This window comes from Nylanderia fulva, unplaced genomic scaffold (genome assembly GCF_048542155.1).
Source record: "Nylanderia fulva isolate GAGA-0341 unplaced genomic scaffold, ASM4854215v1 Scaffold116, whole genome shotgun sequence".
Lineage (NCBI taxonomy): Eukaryota > Metazoa > Arthropoda > Insecta > Hymenoptera > Formicidae > Nylanderia > Nylanderia fulva.
In genome coordinates, this window is record NW_028189365.1 from 114,543 (window position 1) to 132,552 (window position 18,010).

Consider the following 18,010-nt stretch of genomic DNA (forward strand, 5'->3'; position numbering starts at 1 on the left):
CCTTTCTTGTATCCTTTCCAATCCCTCTCTCTTCCCACCCCCTTATCTCCACCCCATATCCTAAAACCGTCCACACTAATGCATCAAATAGCCACATCCTCCTCCCCCAGTTACTACCAAATCTCCTTTTATCTATCCCCCATATTTGTCCCATAACTACTGCCCTTCTCTTTATCCTATCCCTTACCTGTCCTTCTTGCCTTTTTTTTTTTTTTTTTTTGTAACTCTGGGGAAACCTCATGGTACCATCCGCCTCCGGGTAGAGGCGGGGGTTATGTGGGACTCCCTGCCCCGCCTGGCCGGCCCGCACCTCCACCTGGCCGGTCCGCCGTAGCGGGCCGGAGAGTCGGGATCGGCGAGCCGGAGAGCCGGGACAGGACCTACCGCACTAAAACCCCAGAGGATGTCCTTCGCGGGCGTTATACAGGGGACGGCCAGGATGCTGGAATCCCATGCCGTCTAGCCGCCCCCCCGCCTTATCCCTCTTTGGGAGGGTGCCGCGGAAGGCGACACCCCCCCCCCCCCCATCATTGTATGGGTTCTTCGCGGTTGCGGCGCAGGGCGACATCGACCCCACGCCGCGCCCTCCCAAAAAGCTTGAGGGGCGGAGCCATGGCTCGAGAACTCCCGCTCGAGCCATCGCCCCTCGCTTCCCCAGTGTCGCAACCCCCGGACCCCCAAGAGGGTGGTCCGGTTCGGCGGTCACTGAGGGAGCCCTCATCAGGGGGTCCCTCTCAGAAGAAGAACGACCCCCTTCCGTGGACGGTGTTGCCCTCCCACCGGTGCCTTATGGCTCCCGGTGAGAGGGCCCCGCGCGTCACGTCCCGTCTGTGAGAGGGGACCAGGCACCCATACGGAAGGACAGGTTCGCCCGCAGGGGATACGTAGCCCCCCCTCCCTAGGTCCCCCCGACTGCGGCCTCCCTCTTTCCCCTAGGGGTCAGAGTTTGCCCGCAGCCAGGGACCTGTCCTTCTTGCCTCCCATTTCTTTGTATTACATATCCTAGGTACTTATACTTTTTAACCTCCTCTAATTTCTTTCCCTTCCAGAACCAGCTAGCCTTTTTTAACCTCTCTCCACTTTTCCTGCACCTCCACCTTCGACTTTCTTTCATTCAATTCCAGTCTCTTCCTTTCCAGATATCTCTCTAATCTTTCCATAATGCATCTCATCCCCCCCTCATCCTCTGCCATCAATACCACGTCATCCGCGTACGCTAACGTGTAGACCTTGCCCTCTCCTAGCCTCACTCCTTCCCATCTCCTTTTTCTCATCTCCTCCTCCATGTCTGCCATCAACATATTAAAGAGAAGTGGACTCAAAGGGCACCCCTGTCTCACCCCCCTCCCCGTCCAGAACTTCTCCCCCACCTCCTCCCCTATTCTAACCCTGAATCCTATTTCTTCTAACACTTCCTCACATTTCCTCACCGTCTCTTCCTTCACCCCCCCCCCCTCTTAACGCCGCCATCAACTTCACCATGTCCACCGAGTCAAACGCCGCTCTCAGGTTCACAAACAATAGCACCATTTGTTTTCCTTTTCTGCTTATTTGCCTGTTTATCAAATAATTCAGCACGTAGATGTTATCCACCGTTCCCATCTCTTTCCTGAACCTAGTTTGATTCGGCGGCAACATCCCTCCTTCCTCCACCTCTCCCTTCAATCTCTCTGCTAACACCGTCGCATACACTTTGTATAATGACGGTGTCAACGTTACCCCCCTGTACTCTGAAACCTCCCTTCCCTCTCCCCTCTTCAAAATTTGCACCATCAGCCCCTCACTCCACTCCCTAATCCACCCTTCCCTTTTCCATATCCTATTGCATATCTCCCATACCCACTCCTCTATTCCCTCCCCTCCATATTTCCTAATAGATCCCTAAAATATCTGTTCCACTCTTCTATGCCCCTCCGTCCTCGCTTCCATTGCCTTCCTCAGCCACTCATTCTCCTTCTCTTTCTTCTTCCTACATAATCTCTTGTACTCTTTTTTTCTTTTTCTTTATTCTTCTTCTTTCCCCCCTATCCTCTTCCACCTTTTCAACTCCTTTGCCACCTCCCCCTTCTTTCTTCTACACTCCCTGTCAAACCACCCTCTCTTTTTCTCTCCCTTCTTCTTTCCTTCTCCCTCTTTCCCCTTATCTAGCACTTCCTGTATCTTCTTTTTTTTCTCTTCCCACTCCCCCTCTATCCCTTCCTCTTTTTGTTCGTTCCTCTGCCTCTCCCATATTTCCCCTATCTTCTCCCTAAATTCCTTCTTTTCCTCCTTCATCCAGCTCCATCTCCTTCTCCTCTTTTTTCCTTTTCTTTCCCCTCCTCCTCCTTTCCCTCTGAACCATACTATTACCGGCATGTGGTCCGATTCCACCCTTTCTCCTATCTCTAACTTCACAATTTTGTGGACATGGTTGTTTCGGTGAGTACCTGCACAGGATTGGGAAGGAGCGCACAACGCGGTGCCATCACTGCGGCCACGAGCGTGATACCGCCCAGCACACACTCGCCGAGTGTGTTGCCTGGGCGGGTGAAAGAGCGGAGCTCGTGGCCGCGGTGGGGATGGATCTGTCATTGCCCTCGATAGTAAGGGCAATGACAGATAATGAGGAATCTTGGAGGGCGTTCTCCTCCTTCTGCGGCAAGGTTATGCTGCAGAAGGAGGAGGCTGAAAGGGAGAGAGAGAGAGAGAGGGAGAGATAAAGGGAAGGGACGTGCCTCCTCTTTCCCCGGCATCGGCGGGCTTGCCCGTTCGTGGTGTCGAGGATCGGAGGGGGCGCGCCCCCAGAAGAAGAAGAGGAGAAGGAGGAAATACGGAGGAAGGAGGTGTGCCCCCTCCCCCTCCCTCTCCCCCGCCATCGACGGGCTTGCCGGTCGATGGCGGCGGGGGTCGGGGGGGGTACAACCTCCGAAAGAAAAAAAGAGCAAACGTGGAGGGCGGGGCCGGGCCCTCCCTTTCCGCGCCGTCGGCGAGCTCGCTCGTTTGTGGCGGCGCGGATTGGGGGAGGGTCCGCCCCCAACACACCTGCGTCAAGTTTTGACGCAGGATGAGGTTCCCGGGGGGGGGGGCTGGGGACAAATAAGCCCCAGAATTCCCCCCCCCCCCTCCCCCGAGAGCCTCACGAGAACCGGGCGCGCGGACGCATCACCTCCACAGGGGGTGTGGTTGCGCGCCCGGAAGGGAAATCCCCTCGGTTGTGGCCGAATCCCAACTCCTAAAGGAACGGAGGCAGCCGCAACCGGGGGGACCGAGGGGAGGGGTCGCTCGTCCGCGGGGTCGGGCTCTGCCCGGCCTTGTGGGGTGCGACCTCTCCCCTCATGGACGAAGATGCGGCGGGAGGGCCCTGTCATCAAGAGCCATGAGGCACCGGTGGCAGGGCATCAACGCCGTAGAGGGCCCCTTCCCCTTCAGGGAAGGGTTTCCCTGGTGAGGGCCTTCAGGGTGAATGCCGAATCCCCATTCCCTCGGGGAGGGGGAGGGAGCACCACTCTGGAGGCGGGTGGCGATGGCTCGAGCGGGAGCTCTCGAGCCATGGCCCCGCCCCCCAAACTCTTTGGGAGGGCGCGGCGTAGGGCCGGTGTTCGTTCTGCGCCGCAACCGCGAGGAAACTGCACAGTCACTGACTGTGCGGTCGGGAAGGGGTCTCGGCCGCAAGGTCGAGGCAGCTCCCCGGAGACGGCTTGGCGAGGGGGCGGCGAGACGGCATGGAATCCAGCATCCTCGCCGTTCCCTATCCAACGCCCGAGCAGGACACCCGCTGGGGTTTTAGTGAGGTAGGTCTTGGACCCCCTGGTCGAACTATTCGTGGCTATCAAGGGGAACAAGGAGTCCCACATAACCCGCACCCTTACCCGGGGGTGTGCGGTACCATAACGGTTTCCCCAGCGTCAAAAAAAAAAGGCACCCCAGGCGGGAGGGCGATGCCCGCCCGCCAGGGACACGTGGCCCCCCTCGGCCCCCCCGGTTGCGGCTCCCTCCGCTCCCTTGGAAGTTAGGATTCGGCTACAGCCGAGGGGGGGTTGTCCAACCCCCTTCCTCATCTCCTGCTACTCCTCCATTCATTATCGCCCATTCCCTCTCCTCCAACCTTTTCACCATCCTTCTCCCTTCCCCATTTACCTTTATATCCTTTGATTTACTCCCCTTTCCTTCTCCTCCTTCTTCCTCTCCCATCTCTACTCCTTCCCCTAAATTTCCCGTTCTTGCATTAAAATCCTTTCCTACTACCATTCTGACCCTGCCCCCCTCCTCCTCCATCCACTTGTTTATCTCCTCTAGTTTCGCCTCCAGCTCCCCATTTATGTACACTCCCACCAACCTTCATCTCTCCCCTTCTCTTTCTATCACATCTCCATCATTCCCCCTTTATCTGCTCTACACTTTTCTTCTATTCCTACCTCTTTTCTCAACCCCACTATAATTCCACCCATTGCCCTTCCTTTGCTACTCTTTCTCTTCATATATTGCACCTCCCCCTTAAATCCTCCCGGCATCCTCCCTTTTAACTTTTTCCACCCTTTTTCATCCACCCATGTCTCTAGAAAAAACATTACATCCCATTCCCCTACCGCTTCCCAGAAATCCGCGTCCTTATTTTTTAAACTTGCCACATTCCAATATGCCACCTTTCATCCTTCCTCCCTTCCTCCTTCCTCCTTTCCTTCTTCCCCGCCTCTCCCTGACCCTTTACCTCTTCCTAGAAAATGTTTATAAAGAAATATATATATATATATATATATATATATATATATGTATATGTATATATAAGAGCGGCAGTGTGGCTTAGTAATAGAGCGTCAGACTCGTAACTCGCAGATCACGGGTTCGAGTCCACTGAAGTCATGTAAACATGGAAATATTTTTCCGCGTTGCGCTTACCACCGGGATCGGGAAGATCTCGGTGGAAAAACTGGGCTCACGTCTTTCGGAAGAGACGTTAAACAGTGGGTTCAATGGTTAGAGAAAAGAGGAGGAAGGGATAAAATTGGAGAAAGAATCTGTAAACCTCGAGGGGACACAGTAAAATTCCTTTTTTATATATGTATATATACATATATATATATATATATATATATATATATATATATATATATACGTATATACATACCTATCGATTTATTTAGCTATCTGCCTGTCTATCTATCAAACTATCTATCGATCTACCTATCGATCAACCTATCTATCTATCTATCTATCGATCTATCGATCTATGTCTCTCTGTGGTCCTGTTTCTGTCTCTCTGTCTCTTCTCTCTTATATACATTGCATTCTTTCATACATGCACACGTATATATAATTTTTTAAAAATAATCTGCATTACATAAATAAAAATAATTAAATTTATAATCTAAAAATATAAAAATCTTTTATGATGAATATAATTGATTATAAAGTTTTAGTGGATAATTTTTTGTAATAAATAAATGATTTATATGATTTATTCTTATCTAACTACTGCTTTGTTTTGATAATAATAGTATTATTATATTCAATCTCTAAAATACTCTTATATAAATCATTTATTTATTACAAAGGATTATTTACTTTATAATCAATCATAATTATTATAGATAGGCCTGTTATACACATACACACACACGCACACACACACACTCACATATAACTTGTTAGCTAGAATGTGGACAAAAAAATTTTTGTCACACTCACATATGTATATATATATATATATATATATTTCTTTATAAACATTTTCTACGCATACATACGCATACATACATACATACATGCATGCATATAAAGAAATATACTAACCTTTTCATCCAGCCTTTCTTGAAGGAAACTCTATGTTGACAAAGAGGCAGACGTTTTGCGTGATATTATTCTATGTATGAGAGAGACGAAGATAATATAACTGTCTTTGTCTAACTGCACGATTGCAGCTCTATCTATCGCGACATCGTGCAACTAATTTTCTGCTCTGTATTATTCCCAAATGTCATTTCGCACATACTCATGTGAATGAAATATTCCACAACCAAGATCTTTTTTATTAGACTTCTAAACTTATTTCTACAAGCTCACTAATATTCCTTTATGCAATCTTTTGTAGGAACCTGTCTTATTTTGTACGTATAAATTGTAAAACTTTTATACAAGCAAATATTGTTATGACGTGACGCGAAAAGCTAGAAAAAAAACTCGTATTTAAAAATTTTTTGTCTTTTTATCACAAATTCAGACAACTTGCTACTTTATTATTGTATTAACTTTAATCGTGGAAAAGCATTTGTTATTCTATTAACGCGATAAAAACTTCTTGGTTGTGGCAAAATATAATCGGTTCGGTCGATAAAAGTAGACCTCCGGCATCCCTTTAACAATAAACGGAGTGTGTTGATTTTCCCGATGTCTAGTGGTAATAAATCGGCGGGTAGTGGGATAAACAATCAAATTACACCAAAACTCCCACAAGCCTTACATTTAGAGAAATAAGCCTTAAATCGTAAGCAATAATACCTTTAAGCAGAGAGAAGGATGAGAGGCGCCACGCCGTCATTTTTCGTACAACGCTTTTTCTAGGCCGCGCACTAGGTCACGTACATCCATTTTACGGGCGTCTGGAACTACATGGCCACATCCACTTTCGATGTCGGTAAAAGAACCAAATTTGGTTCATGTCCGTGCTACATCCACAATTTATAGATCCGAATACGACGAAGACTAGAGTTCAAGACCATGTTTTTTTTTAAGTTATAATTTTTTTTAAGTTACAATACATCACTATACTATAGATTTTTAAATTTTGTTATGTTTTACAGAATCAGCAAGAACTATTAAAATTATATACTTATTTCATAGTAAAATTATTAGTATTAGAAATATTTATTAATATATGTATTTCATGTTATTTAAAAATAAATTTACAATAAAATCAATTTAAAAATTAAATTATTAATTGTTATTATAGTTTGCAAATTACACTTTGAAAAGCAAATTTTTTAATATACCTAGTAAACACACATGTAACTAATACTTCGTGTTATATAACCAGAAAGTATCTGAAAAGTATCATTAATATGTAACTAATTTATGTATATGATACATAAATGTGCTTCTACTTAATACATTTTATATATGTAAAAGTAGCATGTAAAAGATACATAATTATACTACTATCTGATATGTATCATTATCTGTGAAATGATATGTATCGTATTTGTAGTTGATATATATGTGATATCTAAATTGGACGTGATAAAACGAATAACTGTGCGTTTGCGCAGTCGCAGTCAGAGTGTCATGGCAGTAAAAGTTATTTGTAAGTATCATACATGTGATTGCTAAATATATCTGAGGTAAGATATAAATTTTATATAACTTATGTACTACATTAATAATAAAATATACTTATATATATATATATATATACCATATATAATAAAATAGACTATTGTCTTAAAGTTCGTAGAAAAGTTGAAAAGAAAAGATTTTTGCGATTTATCAGCTTGCCAGCAGCATAGACGTATTGTTACCTCACAAATGAAGAGGTTAACTTCACAATATTTACAAATGAATTAACAAATAGTATTGTTAATAATACTTACATTTGCTTATTTAATCGATTTCAAATATATTTTATTTATGTAAATATTATTTTTTCGCTTGTACAAATATTTTCAGATGAAGTATTGTCAACACATTAAATTTTCAAGAAATGCATTTTCAAAAGATAGCGAGTGCATGAATGGTTTAGTCTCAGTAAATTAAGGTTTTCAAGAAAAAATAGAAATGAAGCAGACGCAGGTGATGACAAAGAAAATAGAGTGAATAATGGTTCCATCTCAGTAAATTAAAGCTTTTAATAAGACGTAGGTGATGACAAAGAAAATTTAAAATAATGAAAATGGATTTTTAAATACTTTTCTTAATATAATTATATTATAGTAGTTAGTAACAATAAAGCTGTTAAAAATGTATAATATTAAAAAGTGCAATGCATACAAATGATAAAGTTAATAAGTTTCACTCTATATTATATTTTATATTGTATGTGTATATTATGATATCAACATGATATTGTGTAATTATCATTTATCTTTGAAATTTTATTTTATTAAAACAATGTGATAATCAAGCTCGTATCAAATGAAAATTAATACAATAGAAAAAGGCTTTTACACGAGCAAATATGGATGAATATGTATAATTACTGTATTTGAATATAAATTTTACAATAAATTTATGCAAGACGTTTCGTCACTTACTTGTGACTTCTCAATCGCTAAATTCAATACAATTACATATAATAACAGTCTATAAATTTCATCTTAAAGCTATAGTTGTCTTGTTGGCAATGTAAAATATACTAATATGTCCATGTTCTTCGTATTAATTTCGGTGGTCGGTAATAATTAATGTTTAATCTATGTTAACAATAGCGTACAGTTAAACTTTTATACGGATTTTATTAGATATAATTAATATTAGTTAAATTCAAACATTTACATCTTTTTATTTTTCGCTTCGATCTCCATAATAGTATGTTATTCTTTATCGACTATTAGGCTGAATATACGCAAAATCTCTCTCAATCTTTATATATTATTTAGAAAAAGGTGAAATTTATTTATATTTTGTTTATTTTGTTTAAAAATCGGGAAATAAGCCTTGTCTAATAAATCAATATTATCTATAAGGTTCAAACTGTTTTTTTGTTGTTTAATGTGTATTGTTTCTGATATTAACCTTTTGTAATAATTGCTTTCACAATCTAAAATTTTAACGTCATTCCAATCCATATCATGATTCATGTCAATAATATGTCTAGAAATAATGCTCAAATTCGATTGTTTTATATTTCTTTTATGTTCATTAATACTCGTATTCAGTTTGCGTTTTGTTTGTCCGACATATAAAGCGTCGCAATCCTTACATATTATTTTATAAATAATGTTGTTTTTTGAAATGTGATCAGTTGAATCTTTATGCAGTTTGATAAACCTGTCTAATCTATTAAGACAAGCATACCCCGGTGTATATTCTGTATTTTTGAAAGATTTTTTAATGTGTTGAGAGAGACACTTTACATATGGAAAACCTATGAACTTTCTCTGTGACTCTCGTGTCGAATTAGGATTTGTATTATAGTTGCAATCATTGGATATATCAAATATTATTTTTTTGATCCTTATATTGATATGTTTGAAAATAAATTCTAATGGATACCCGTTGTCCAACAATAATTCAATACAAATTGTTATGTTTTTATTATAATAAATAGGATCCGACAAAAGTAATGCTCTATCTATTAAACTGAAAATTGTGCCTATTTTATGATGGGTTGGGTGGTTTGAATAAAAAGAGAGGTATCTTCCTGAGAACGTGCTTTTGTGATACCAATCAGTGATAATTCTATTGTTACTTCTAATTAGTTTTAGATCTAAGAAACTGATACTATTATTTTTTTCCATTTCTATGGTAAATTTAATTCTATTATGGAAAGAGTTGAATAAATTTTGTATTGCTATTATTTCGCTGTGTTTGGCTGCGCATATAATGCCCAGTCAGAAATGATTTGTCGAATCGACGTCGATGATACTGGTCGATCGACGGTCGAAATTTGTAGTCGATTTGACTTAAAAATGGGCTTAAATTTCGACCAGTCATTGACAAGTCGATTTGACGTCAATTCGACGTCGATATTTGTGTATAAGCAGCAATTATTTTTTTGATACTGTATTTTACAATAACTATTTGAGAAATATTTTTTTATCGAAGTAATATCAAAAACTTTAACTTTCGGTATAACGCGTCTAACATCCATGTACGCCCGCCAGGTACGCATCTCATAGCCCATCTATATTTATAATATTTTTTGTTTTTTATCATTTCTAAAATGAAGCGCATTATGAGAAAGAAAATGACTGATTTAAGAAATATACTGAAATAAGATAGAAACATGCAAACATAATATATATATATATATATATATATGTATAATAAACTAAAAAAGAAAAAAACATTATAAAAGAAAGTTAATAAATAACTTCTCACAAATTTCAAGTTTATTATTATGCTGTTTATTATAAATATATATGTGTGAACATAAAACTGTAAACATAAACTATATTGAACATGTAAACTGTAAACATAACTGCTGAAACTGTGAATAAAATGTAAATAAATAAAATATCAATGCATGTTTGCTAAACAAAATAAAATATGGATAAATGCTTATGAAGATAAGTGCTCATCTGCTTCTTTAAACTTTTTATCACGTCTTCCGTAACTTCCATCATCTTGTTTTCTATATGGAGCATTCTTTAACCATTGTCCTGCACATAATGATAAATCCGCAACAGATACATTGGGTCTCTTGTCATGAATTGCACCTAGAAATGAAATAATGTCTTGAGTAAAATTATTAGACACAAGTAAGAAATATTTGAGGAAAAAGTATCTTACTCCTGTTATAAAAAACACATATAAATAAAATTTATAAGGCAATATGTGTATTTACCTATAATCACTTCCCACAATAACAATTTGCAAAAAGGTCTTTTTTGGTTGCCATCGCCTTGAAAATTGTATTTGCATGCAAGAATATTAGTAATAGCTGCAGCCATAACTGCATATAATACTTCGCAATCCTTTACTTTAGACTCCTCTTTGGCTTTCACTTTCATTTGTGCAAAATAATGTACCTAATTTATGTATAATAATAAATATACATATGTAAATATATATAATAATAAATATATATATATAATAAATATAAATATAATTAATATATATACATATAATAAATATAAATATAATAAAAATATACATAATAAATATAAATATAATAAATATATATATAATAAATATTTATACATATAATAAATATATATAACAAATATATAAAAAGACATTATTATTTAAATCACAACTAAAATAAAAAATCACAAAGCAAAATAGAAAAATACTTACTAAATTAATTCGGAACTTTGAGGTAGGTCAGGAGAGATTACCTCTTGAGACTCAGGTAATTGTTTATCTCCGGATAATCTCTCTTGAGAATTTGATAAGGTAGTCGCGATTGATCTATATTTCTTAATTATAGAAGGGCGTGTACGTTTTTTCTTACGTACAAGGTTGCGTTTTCGGTTGGCCATTTACAAGGATATGTTCATCCTTATTGTATTAATTAATTAGTTATTAGAAGATTATAAAATTAGATTGAGGATTAAAAAGGATTAGTTCTCACTTGATTTCGCACGGAGATGAAGATCTGCTCTGTTGTTCCTGGTGACTATGCCTAAGCTGTAGTTCTCTTGGGGACCTCGGTCTCAGGATGGAGTTGGAAGAACAGACGTGCACTAATTTTATATTATTTTTAGTTCTTTATTCCTTTATTTATGAACAATTTCTAAGTCTGTGACTTATAATCGTACAATTTAGAGTTTACGAATTTAAACTATCACATGAGTTAACTAGAATGATAACTAACATAAGAATCGCAGAAAGATCTAAGTACTAATTGACACGAAAACTAGATTAACCGTAATCGGCTAAGTGTAGAATTTGGAAAATAGTAATACGAAATGCTCTATTCTAGAAGTTGACACGAAGTGCCTGCAGGACGTAAAATCCGCGGTTTATATACCCTTCGGAGGACCAGGCGTGCTTAGATTTTGACAGGTTTATGGTTCCGTAGGAATTCGGTTTGCGTCATCGAAGAGGGGGCGAAGAGGGTGGTCCATCAGCGGAGATGGTTCGTTGGCGCAGTATAATTATAATTCTTAATAGTTGAATGGGAATCTTTACAATGGTTTCTAAATTACTTTTTTATAAAACGTTAATATTTATCATTATAATTTGTACTAAAAGGTTAAATTGTGTGCCCTAGAAGCCATTACAAAATGTGGGGATTATAATTCCTTAAGTATTCATTATGATAATAATTGAGAGGTTTTATTGTTAATAAAAAAGCGTGCAACGTTATTCTGTAAAGGATTCAAGGGCTAGCTTTCGATGGTTTGAGTTGTAGCTTTTAATGATAATATTTCGTTTCTAAATCTTTGGTTCGGCGTAGGGCATTGGCTTTTTTCCTAAAATTCAGGAATGCGGCAGGGGGGTCATACTGAGGTCAAATTACAAGCCATCGTATCGCCAAGTCGATCTCTACGAATACTTATGTCTAGTGGTACATTTATTGCTCCTTGTTTGGTCCTTTTACGCACATTGATTAATCAATTATGGCATTCTTCATTTATAATATATGATATTTATAGTTAATTATGGCATCTTCGTTTATAATATATGATATTTATAGTTAATAAAAAGGTCTATAATTATTTATGGATCCATAATTCATTAATACAATATTGAAATGTTTACATATTCAAATGTGTATTCGGGTAATTCTTAGTCGTACTTACAGAATCGTGTTTCGTTTTAGGTATGAATTCTGAAAGAATTAATGTTTCTCTTTTAGTTATCATATAAATTTGATGTGATTAGGATTCTGTAAATCTGGGGATCGATTGTCTATTTGTGTCGATTTTTCTCACTTTTCGCACATTCATTTCACGTGAAGAAATACACGCGATTGGCTATGAGCAAGATGAAAATACGATATCCCTAGATTCACGGGAGCACAAACCATAGTGAACATTCCGTAAAGCGTATATGCATGCATATATGTTTCAGTGATACCTTTATCTTTATAACCTCTGCAGTTTGAACGGTGTGAATAAGAATGAATATTACAGAGAAACAAAAAGAAATTATGTTAAATTTTATGAATAAACATTCGGATTTCGGTCGGGGGCGGATAAATTTTTGAACATGCTTGAATAAAATTGACGCGACGTGTTATGAGAATTGATATAAAACAATACATTAATAAAAAAGTAGTGTTTAAAAATCTTTTATTATAAAGTTAAGAAATGTACTGTGATAATCTTAATTATTAATTTATTATAAGATTATGAAATGTACTAATTTTATGTGATACAATTTATGTGATAAATATATATATATAAATATATATATATATATCCTATTCAAAATACCATCGCACAATATTTCTTAATTCGTACTTCTTCTGCTTGCATTATATTTATATCATTAAATGGTATCGGCACTTCTCCTTCTTCCTCCAAATATACTTCATTTAATGGAATTCTCCATTTATAAGCAATGTTATGTAAAACAACATGCATTTACAATTAGAGCTGTAAAGAATAGATTTAAAAAATACCTTTTCTTATCTCAATTATGCACTATAATTATTTACATACCAGCAAATTCTGGTGTATAATGTAATGTCCTCTCTTTTAATACGTATTTTAATACGTATTTTAATACGTATTTTAATACGTATTTTAATACGTATTTTAATACGTATTTTAATACGTATTTTAATCGCGCTCTACATAACATATAATGCAGTAGGATATACGACACATTTTGACATTATTCGACACAATAATTCTTGTCGAATAATCTCACGTGAAATATTTCGTGTTTTCACTATAATGAAAATTAGCCAATCAAGTGAATGCTCACTTTTGTCATTTTCACTAGGTTTTGAGATACACAATCGACCCCCTGACTAAAAAATAGGTTGTTTCGGAATTAATAATACATCGCGTTGTATTGTAATTTACTTTAGGAGGGAGTGGTTTAACATTTTTAGTCTTTATCTCTTGTGCCTAATTATATTAATATTTATTATACCTATTATTTATTGTTTAACGTTATTGTAATAGATGTATCAATAAGTGCTCCTGTAAAGGAATATTTGGTTAGTTCCGCTAGTTACGTGCTGTCTCTGGGGTCCCTAGATGGTGCCTGATTGGTCGCGTGGTTAGGACTAGATAGAGATGTTTGGTTCCTAGGTGGAGGACCCCAGATCTGGCGATTTTATCTATTAATACTAAAATAGATTAGAACAATTAATAAGATATAATGATTGTTAGTAGTCTTATTCCTATGAGAATATAAATAGCGCGCAATAGTTATATTGAAAAATAAAAAATTTTAAATAGACGGGACGTCACAAAGGTCACTCGGACGTGACAAGACCAATCAAGATTCTTATGCTTACGCTTATGCCCTATGCAAAAGTGTGGAGCTACATAGAACCTGATATTGATTTTTCAACGTTGGTAACACTGAAACCGGAGTTTTGCGTTATCAGCACGCGAGGTCTCCACTATCAATTCGGAGTTTGCGGGTCGCCTGCCGACTGTCACGTCCTAGTGACCTTCCTACTCTCTCTATTTTTAGGCTAGAAAGATTGGGGCGCTCTCTATTTTTTATGAAGCAACCTGCTTACATCGGCTATACCTCAGGGACGCCGAGAGCACGGACTATACTGTGGAACTAGGGACGAGTGTTGGGACGTTGGGGATGGGGAATTCTAGTTACTAGTGAAAAAAGGATTTTTACTAGCAATTCTTTCTAAACTATCTAATGAATTTATCAATTGATCGATTGTAATTTCCCCATTTAAATAGTTGTTAATTAATCAATTTAATAGCGAAAATATAATATAACTCTCAAATTTAAGGTCTTGAGAATCCCTCATGGAGTCTTATTATTAAACAATTATTTGAATTACGTGAGTTATCGGTTTCCGTGAAATCTCGCGTTTATCGTGTGCAATGGATCAGGAATGTTATCTAAACAGACGAGAAATTGGTCTAAATCGATGTTTTCCTCTAAAACGTCTGTTAGTAGGGCGATAATTATACTTATTATCGTATGAATTTCTTCGTTAATAATTTCCGATTTTCTTCAATAGTAATATAAATTTAACATATAAAACAGGCAATAAGAGCCAAATCGCGGATGACAGTGCGTTATCCTAAACGAAACTAAATTTTTTCGTTAGAATTAAATACCTGTGCACAAGGCACCAAATTTTACTTGGACACGGCCAAGATATAAAATTGGAATAATCTCTACAAGAGATTAAGCTCAGTTGGAAGAGCAGTCGCCCGGCAAGCAAAAGGTCTCGGGTTCGATTCCCGATTCAGCGACTTTCGGATCTATATTTTTCTCTCGCATTTATTTCCTTAGGGGGGAACAGAGGATATCTGGAATTAAATCTCTTGTAGAGATTATTCCAATTTTATATCTTGGCCGTGTCCAAGTAAAATTTGGTGCCTTGTGCACAGGTATTTAATTCTAACGAAAAAATTTAGTTTCGTTTAGGATAACGCACTGTCATCCGCGATTTGGTTCTTATTGCCTGTCTTATATGTTAAATTTATATTTATATTACAGAGCCTTGTTAAACTGTTAATTTATACACGCTGGCTTAAAGGCGTTTGTTTATCAACATTAATATATATAACAGAGAAAAATATAGAATCGAAAGGATCTGAATAGCTCAGTTGAAAGAGCAGTCGCCCGGCAAGCGAAAGGTCTCGGGTTTGATTCCCGATTCAGCGACTTTCGGATCTATATTTTTCTCTCGCATTTATTTCCTTAGGGGGGACAGGGGATGTCTGGAATTAAATCTCTTGTAGAGATTATTCCAATTTTATATCTTGGCCGTGTCCAAGTAAAATTTGGTGCCTTGTGCACAGGTATTTAATTCTAACGAAAAAATTTAGTTTCGTTTAGGATAACGCACTGTCATCCACGATTTGGCTCTTATTGCCTGCCTTATATGTTAAATTTATATTTATATTACAGAGCCTTGTTAAACTGTTAATTCTTCAATAGTAAATTCTGATGACATTTGAGAATGATTCAAAAATTTAAATAACTAGCATATTGATTAATTTTAAATGAGATATCCGGACACTGTTCTTCTAAGAATTTTATTAGATCCTGGGAGATTTCCTCCTCTATTTTCGATACTAAATCGTACAGTTATGTGAATAATGATGATTCGAAAATGTCGTCGTTAAAAACAAAAGAATTAGGTAGCTCTTCAATTGAGGGTTCGATCTTTGTATCGGGGAAGGTTCTTTCGTCCATAAAGAGGGTTTTGTCAAGGGCTTGTCGCTGGAACCAACGTAAAGTAGATGCGGCGCGGTTAGCACGATTCTTTTTACCTGCTCTATGATTTCTTTTATTTCGACGTGCAATCTTCTGTTTTAATGTCTTCATGGGGGATAGAATAGTAGTGAAGTATCTATTTAATAAGGGGATATTGTCAGGGGGATATTAATAAGGAAAATGTACTGATGGAGATTGCATCAATGTCGTATTAATATCTTCGTTAATTTACCGCCGGATTCCGTCAATCGTATTTAGGTAGACATTAGGAGGATAGTTAAATATCTAGATAATTAGCATATTGATCGATTTCAAATAAATTGTCTGGACATTGATCTTTTAAAGATTGTATCAAGTCCTTACGATGAGTTTGTTTCTGAGAAGTGTCCTCTTCTATTTACGATACTAAATCACACAGTTCTGCAATTAGTAACTGTTCTGAGAATTGGTCTTTTATTGTTTGTACTTCGTCCGTAGGATAAAATTGTTCCTGGAAATTATTTCTTTCTACTTGCGATACTAATTCGTGTAATTCCGTGATTAGTACCTGGTCTGAAGAATCGGTTTCTGAACTAAATTTATTAGATGGTTCGTTTGGCAAGGATTCTATTCCGGAGTCAGGGGGAATTCTTTTGTCTGAGAGTGGTGATAACTCTGGAAAGTTAGTTTTGCGATCAAAATAATTAAGTGCTTCTTCTATTAAAGAATCAATTGAACCTGGTAATTCAGGAGTCGTGAATTCAAGGAAATTAAGAGGTTGGTTGATCGAAGATTCGGTCTCAATGTGAGGGGGAGTTCCTTTGTTCGCTACGACCTTATTGTCAAGATTTAGCTGAATAGATGAAGTCTTCAATCTTTTTATGGTCTCTGGAGAAAAGGTAACTTTTTCACACGATTTAACACAAGGTTTATTATCAGGTGACCGTCGTCTGAGCCAACGTAGGGTAGATGCGGCACGGTTAGCACGAGCCTTCTTACCTGCTCTATAATTATGTTTCCTTTGATATTTGATCTTTTGTTTTAATGTTTTCATTTATAATACGTTATGGAATAGTAGGAAAATAGTTATCAATTTAATATAAGGATACTAATGAGGAAGATATACTGAGGGAGATTGCGTTGAACCAAATCTAATTAATTAGAGAATTTATCAAAATAATATTTGTTAAATTATTGACTCCTGGTATCGTTCTATTAGGAAGGAGAGGGTTGAGGGAAAAAAGCTATATCGTGGCGGCAAGGCGCGCGACATAGACAATGGAGTAGAAAGGGTGTTTCCAGATAGACAAAAAGATATTTTTTATATTTCTAAAAGATATCTCGCTATATCTTGCGACATCTTCCAAAAATTTGGAAAAGAAATCTTTTAGGGATTTAAAAGATGTCTTACGCAACATTTTGAGATATCTTTCAGATATCTAAAGATGTCTTGAAGATATCTAGTAGAAATCTAAAAGACATATTATATGTCATTTTAAGTTGTCCACAAGACTTCTTTAAGATATCCGGAAAGTATATATTAAGACATCTTCAAGATATTTTAAAGATATTATGCAGATACCGTTTAAGACATTTTCACGTTATGATTGAGATGTCTTAAATATATCTTTTAGATATCTTAAAAATATCTTCTAAATCTCTTTAAAACGTTTAGGAATTAAAAGGTACTGCTTGCGTAAGTTACAATTAAAAATATCTTAGAAAATAAATCTATACTAGACAAATAAAAAATAATGTAGCAATTAATGTTAAATTTATTTAAAAAATATTAATTATAACATTTAACATTATTTAAATTAGTAGTATGTTAAACATTTAACATTATCAACATTAGTAGTATGCTACATTATTTTATTCATTTTCCAGCACGGATTTATCTTTTAAGGTATCTTCAACAGCAACTTACACAAACAGCAACTTTTAATTTAATATATATAAATAAAATAATTTAATTTAATACAAATAAAAAACTTGAAATTTTTACCACAATTAGAATTTTTGTTACATATTTATTCAAGTCCTACAATTTTGTTATTTTATAAACATTTTG

General features: G+C 36.9%; 1 protein-coding gene across 1 annotated transcript in view; it reads right to left on the reverse strand.

The window, feature by feature from the left end:
* The window catches only part of LOC114939893 (very long chain fatty acid elongase 7-like), a 34,481-nt gene extending 23,838 nt beyond the window's left edge, over nucleotides 1-10,643 (reverse strand). The window contains exons 1-2 of the mRNA XM_085489503.1: nucleotides 10,478-10,643; nucleotides 10,236-10,349 (exon numbers count right to left, since the gene is read on the reverse strand). Coding sequence (XP_085345629.1) covers nucleotides 10,236-10,349; nucleotides 10,478-10,643 — 280 coding nt within the window. The remainder of the gene's footprint in view (nucleotides 1-10,235; nucleotides 10,350-10,477) is intronic.
* Nucleotides 10,644-18,010: the final 7,367 nt, after the last annotated feature.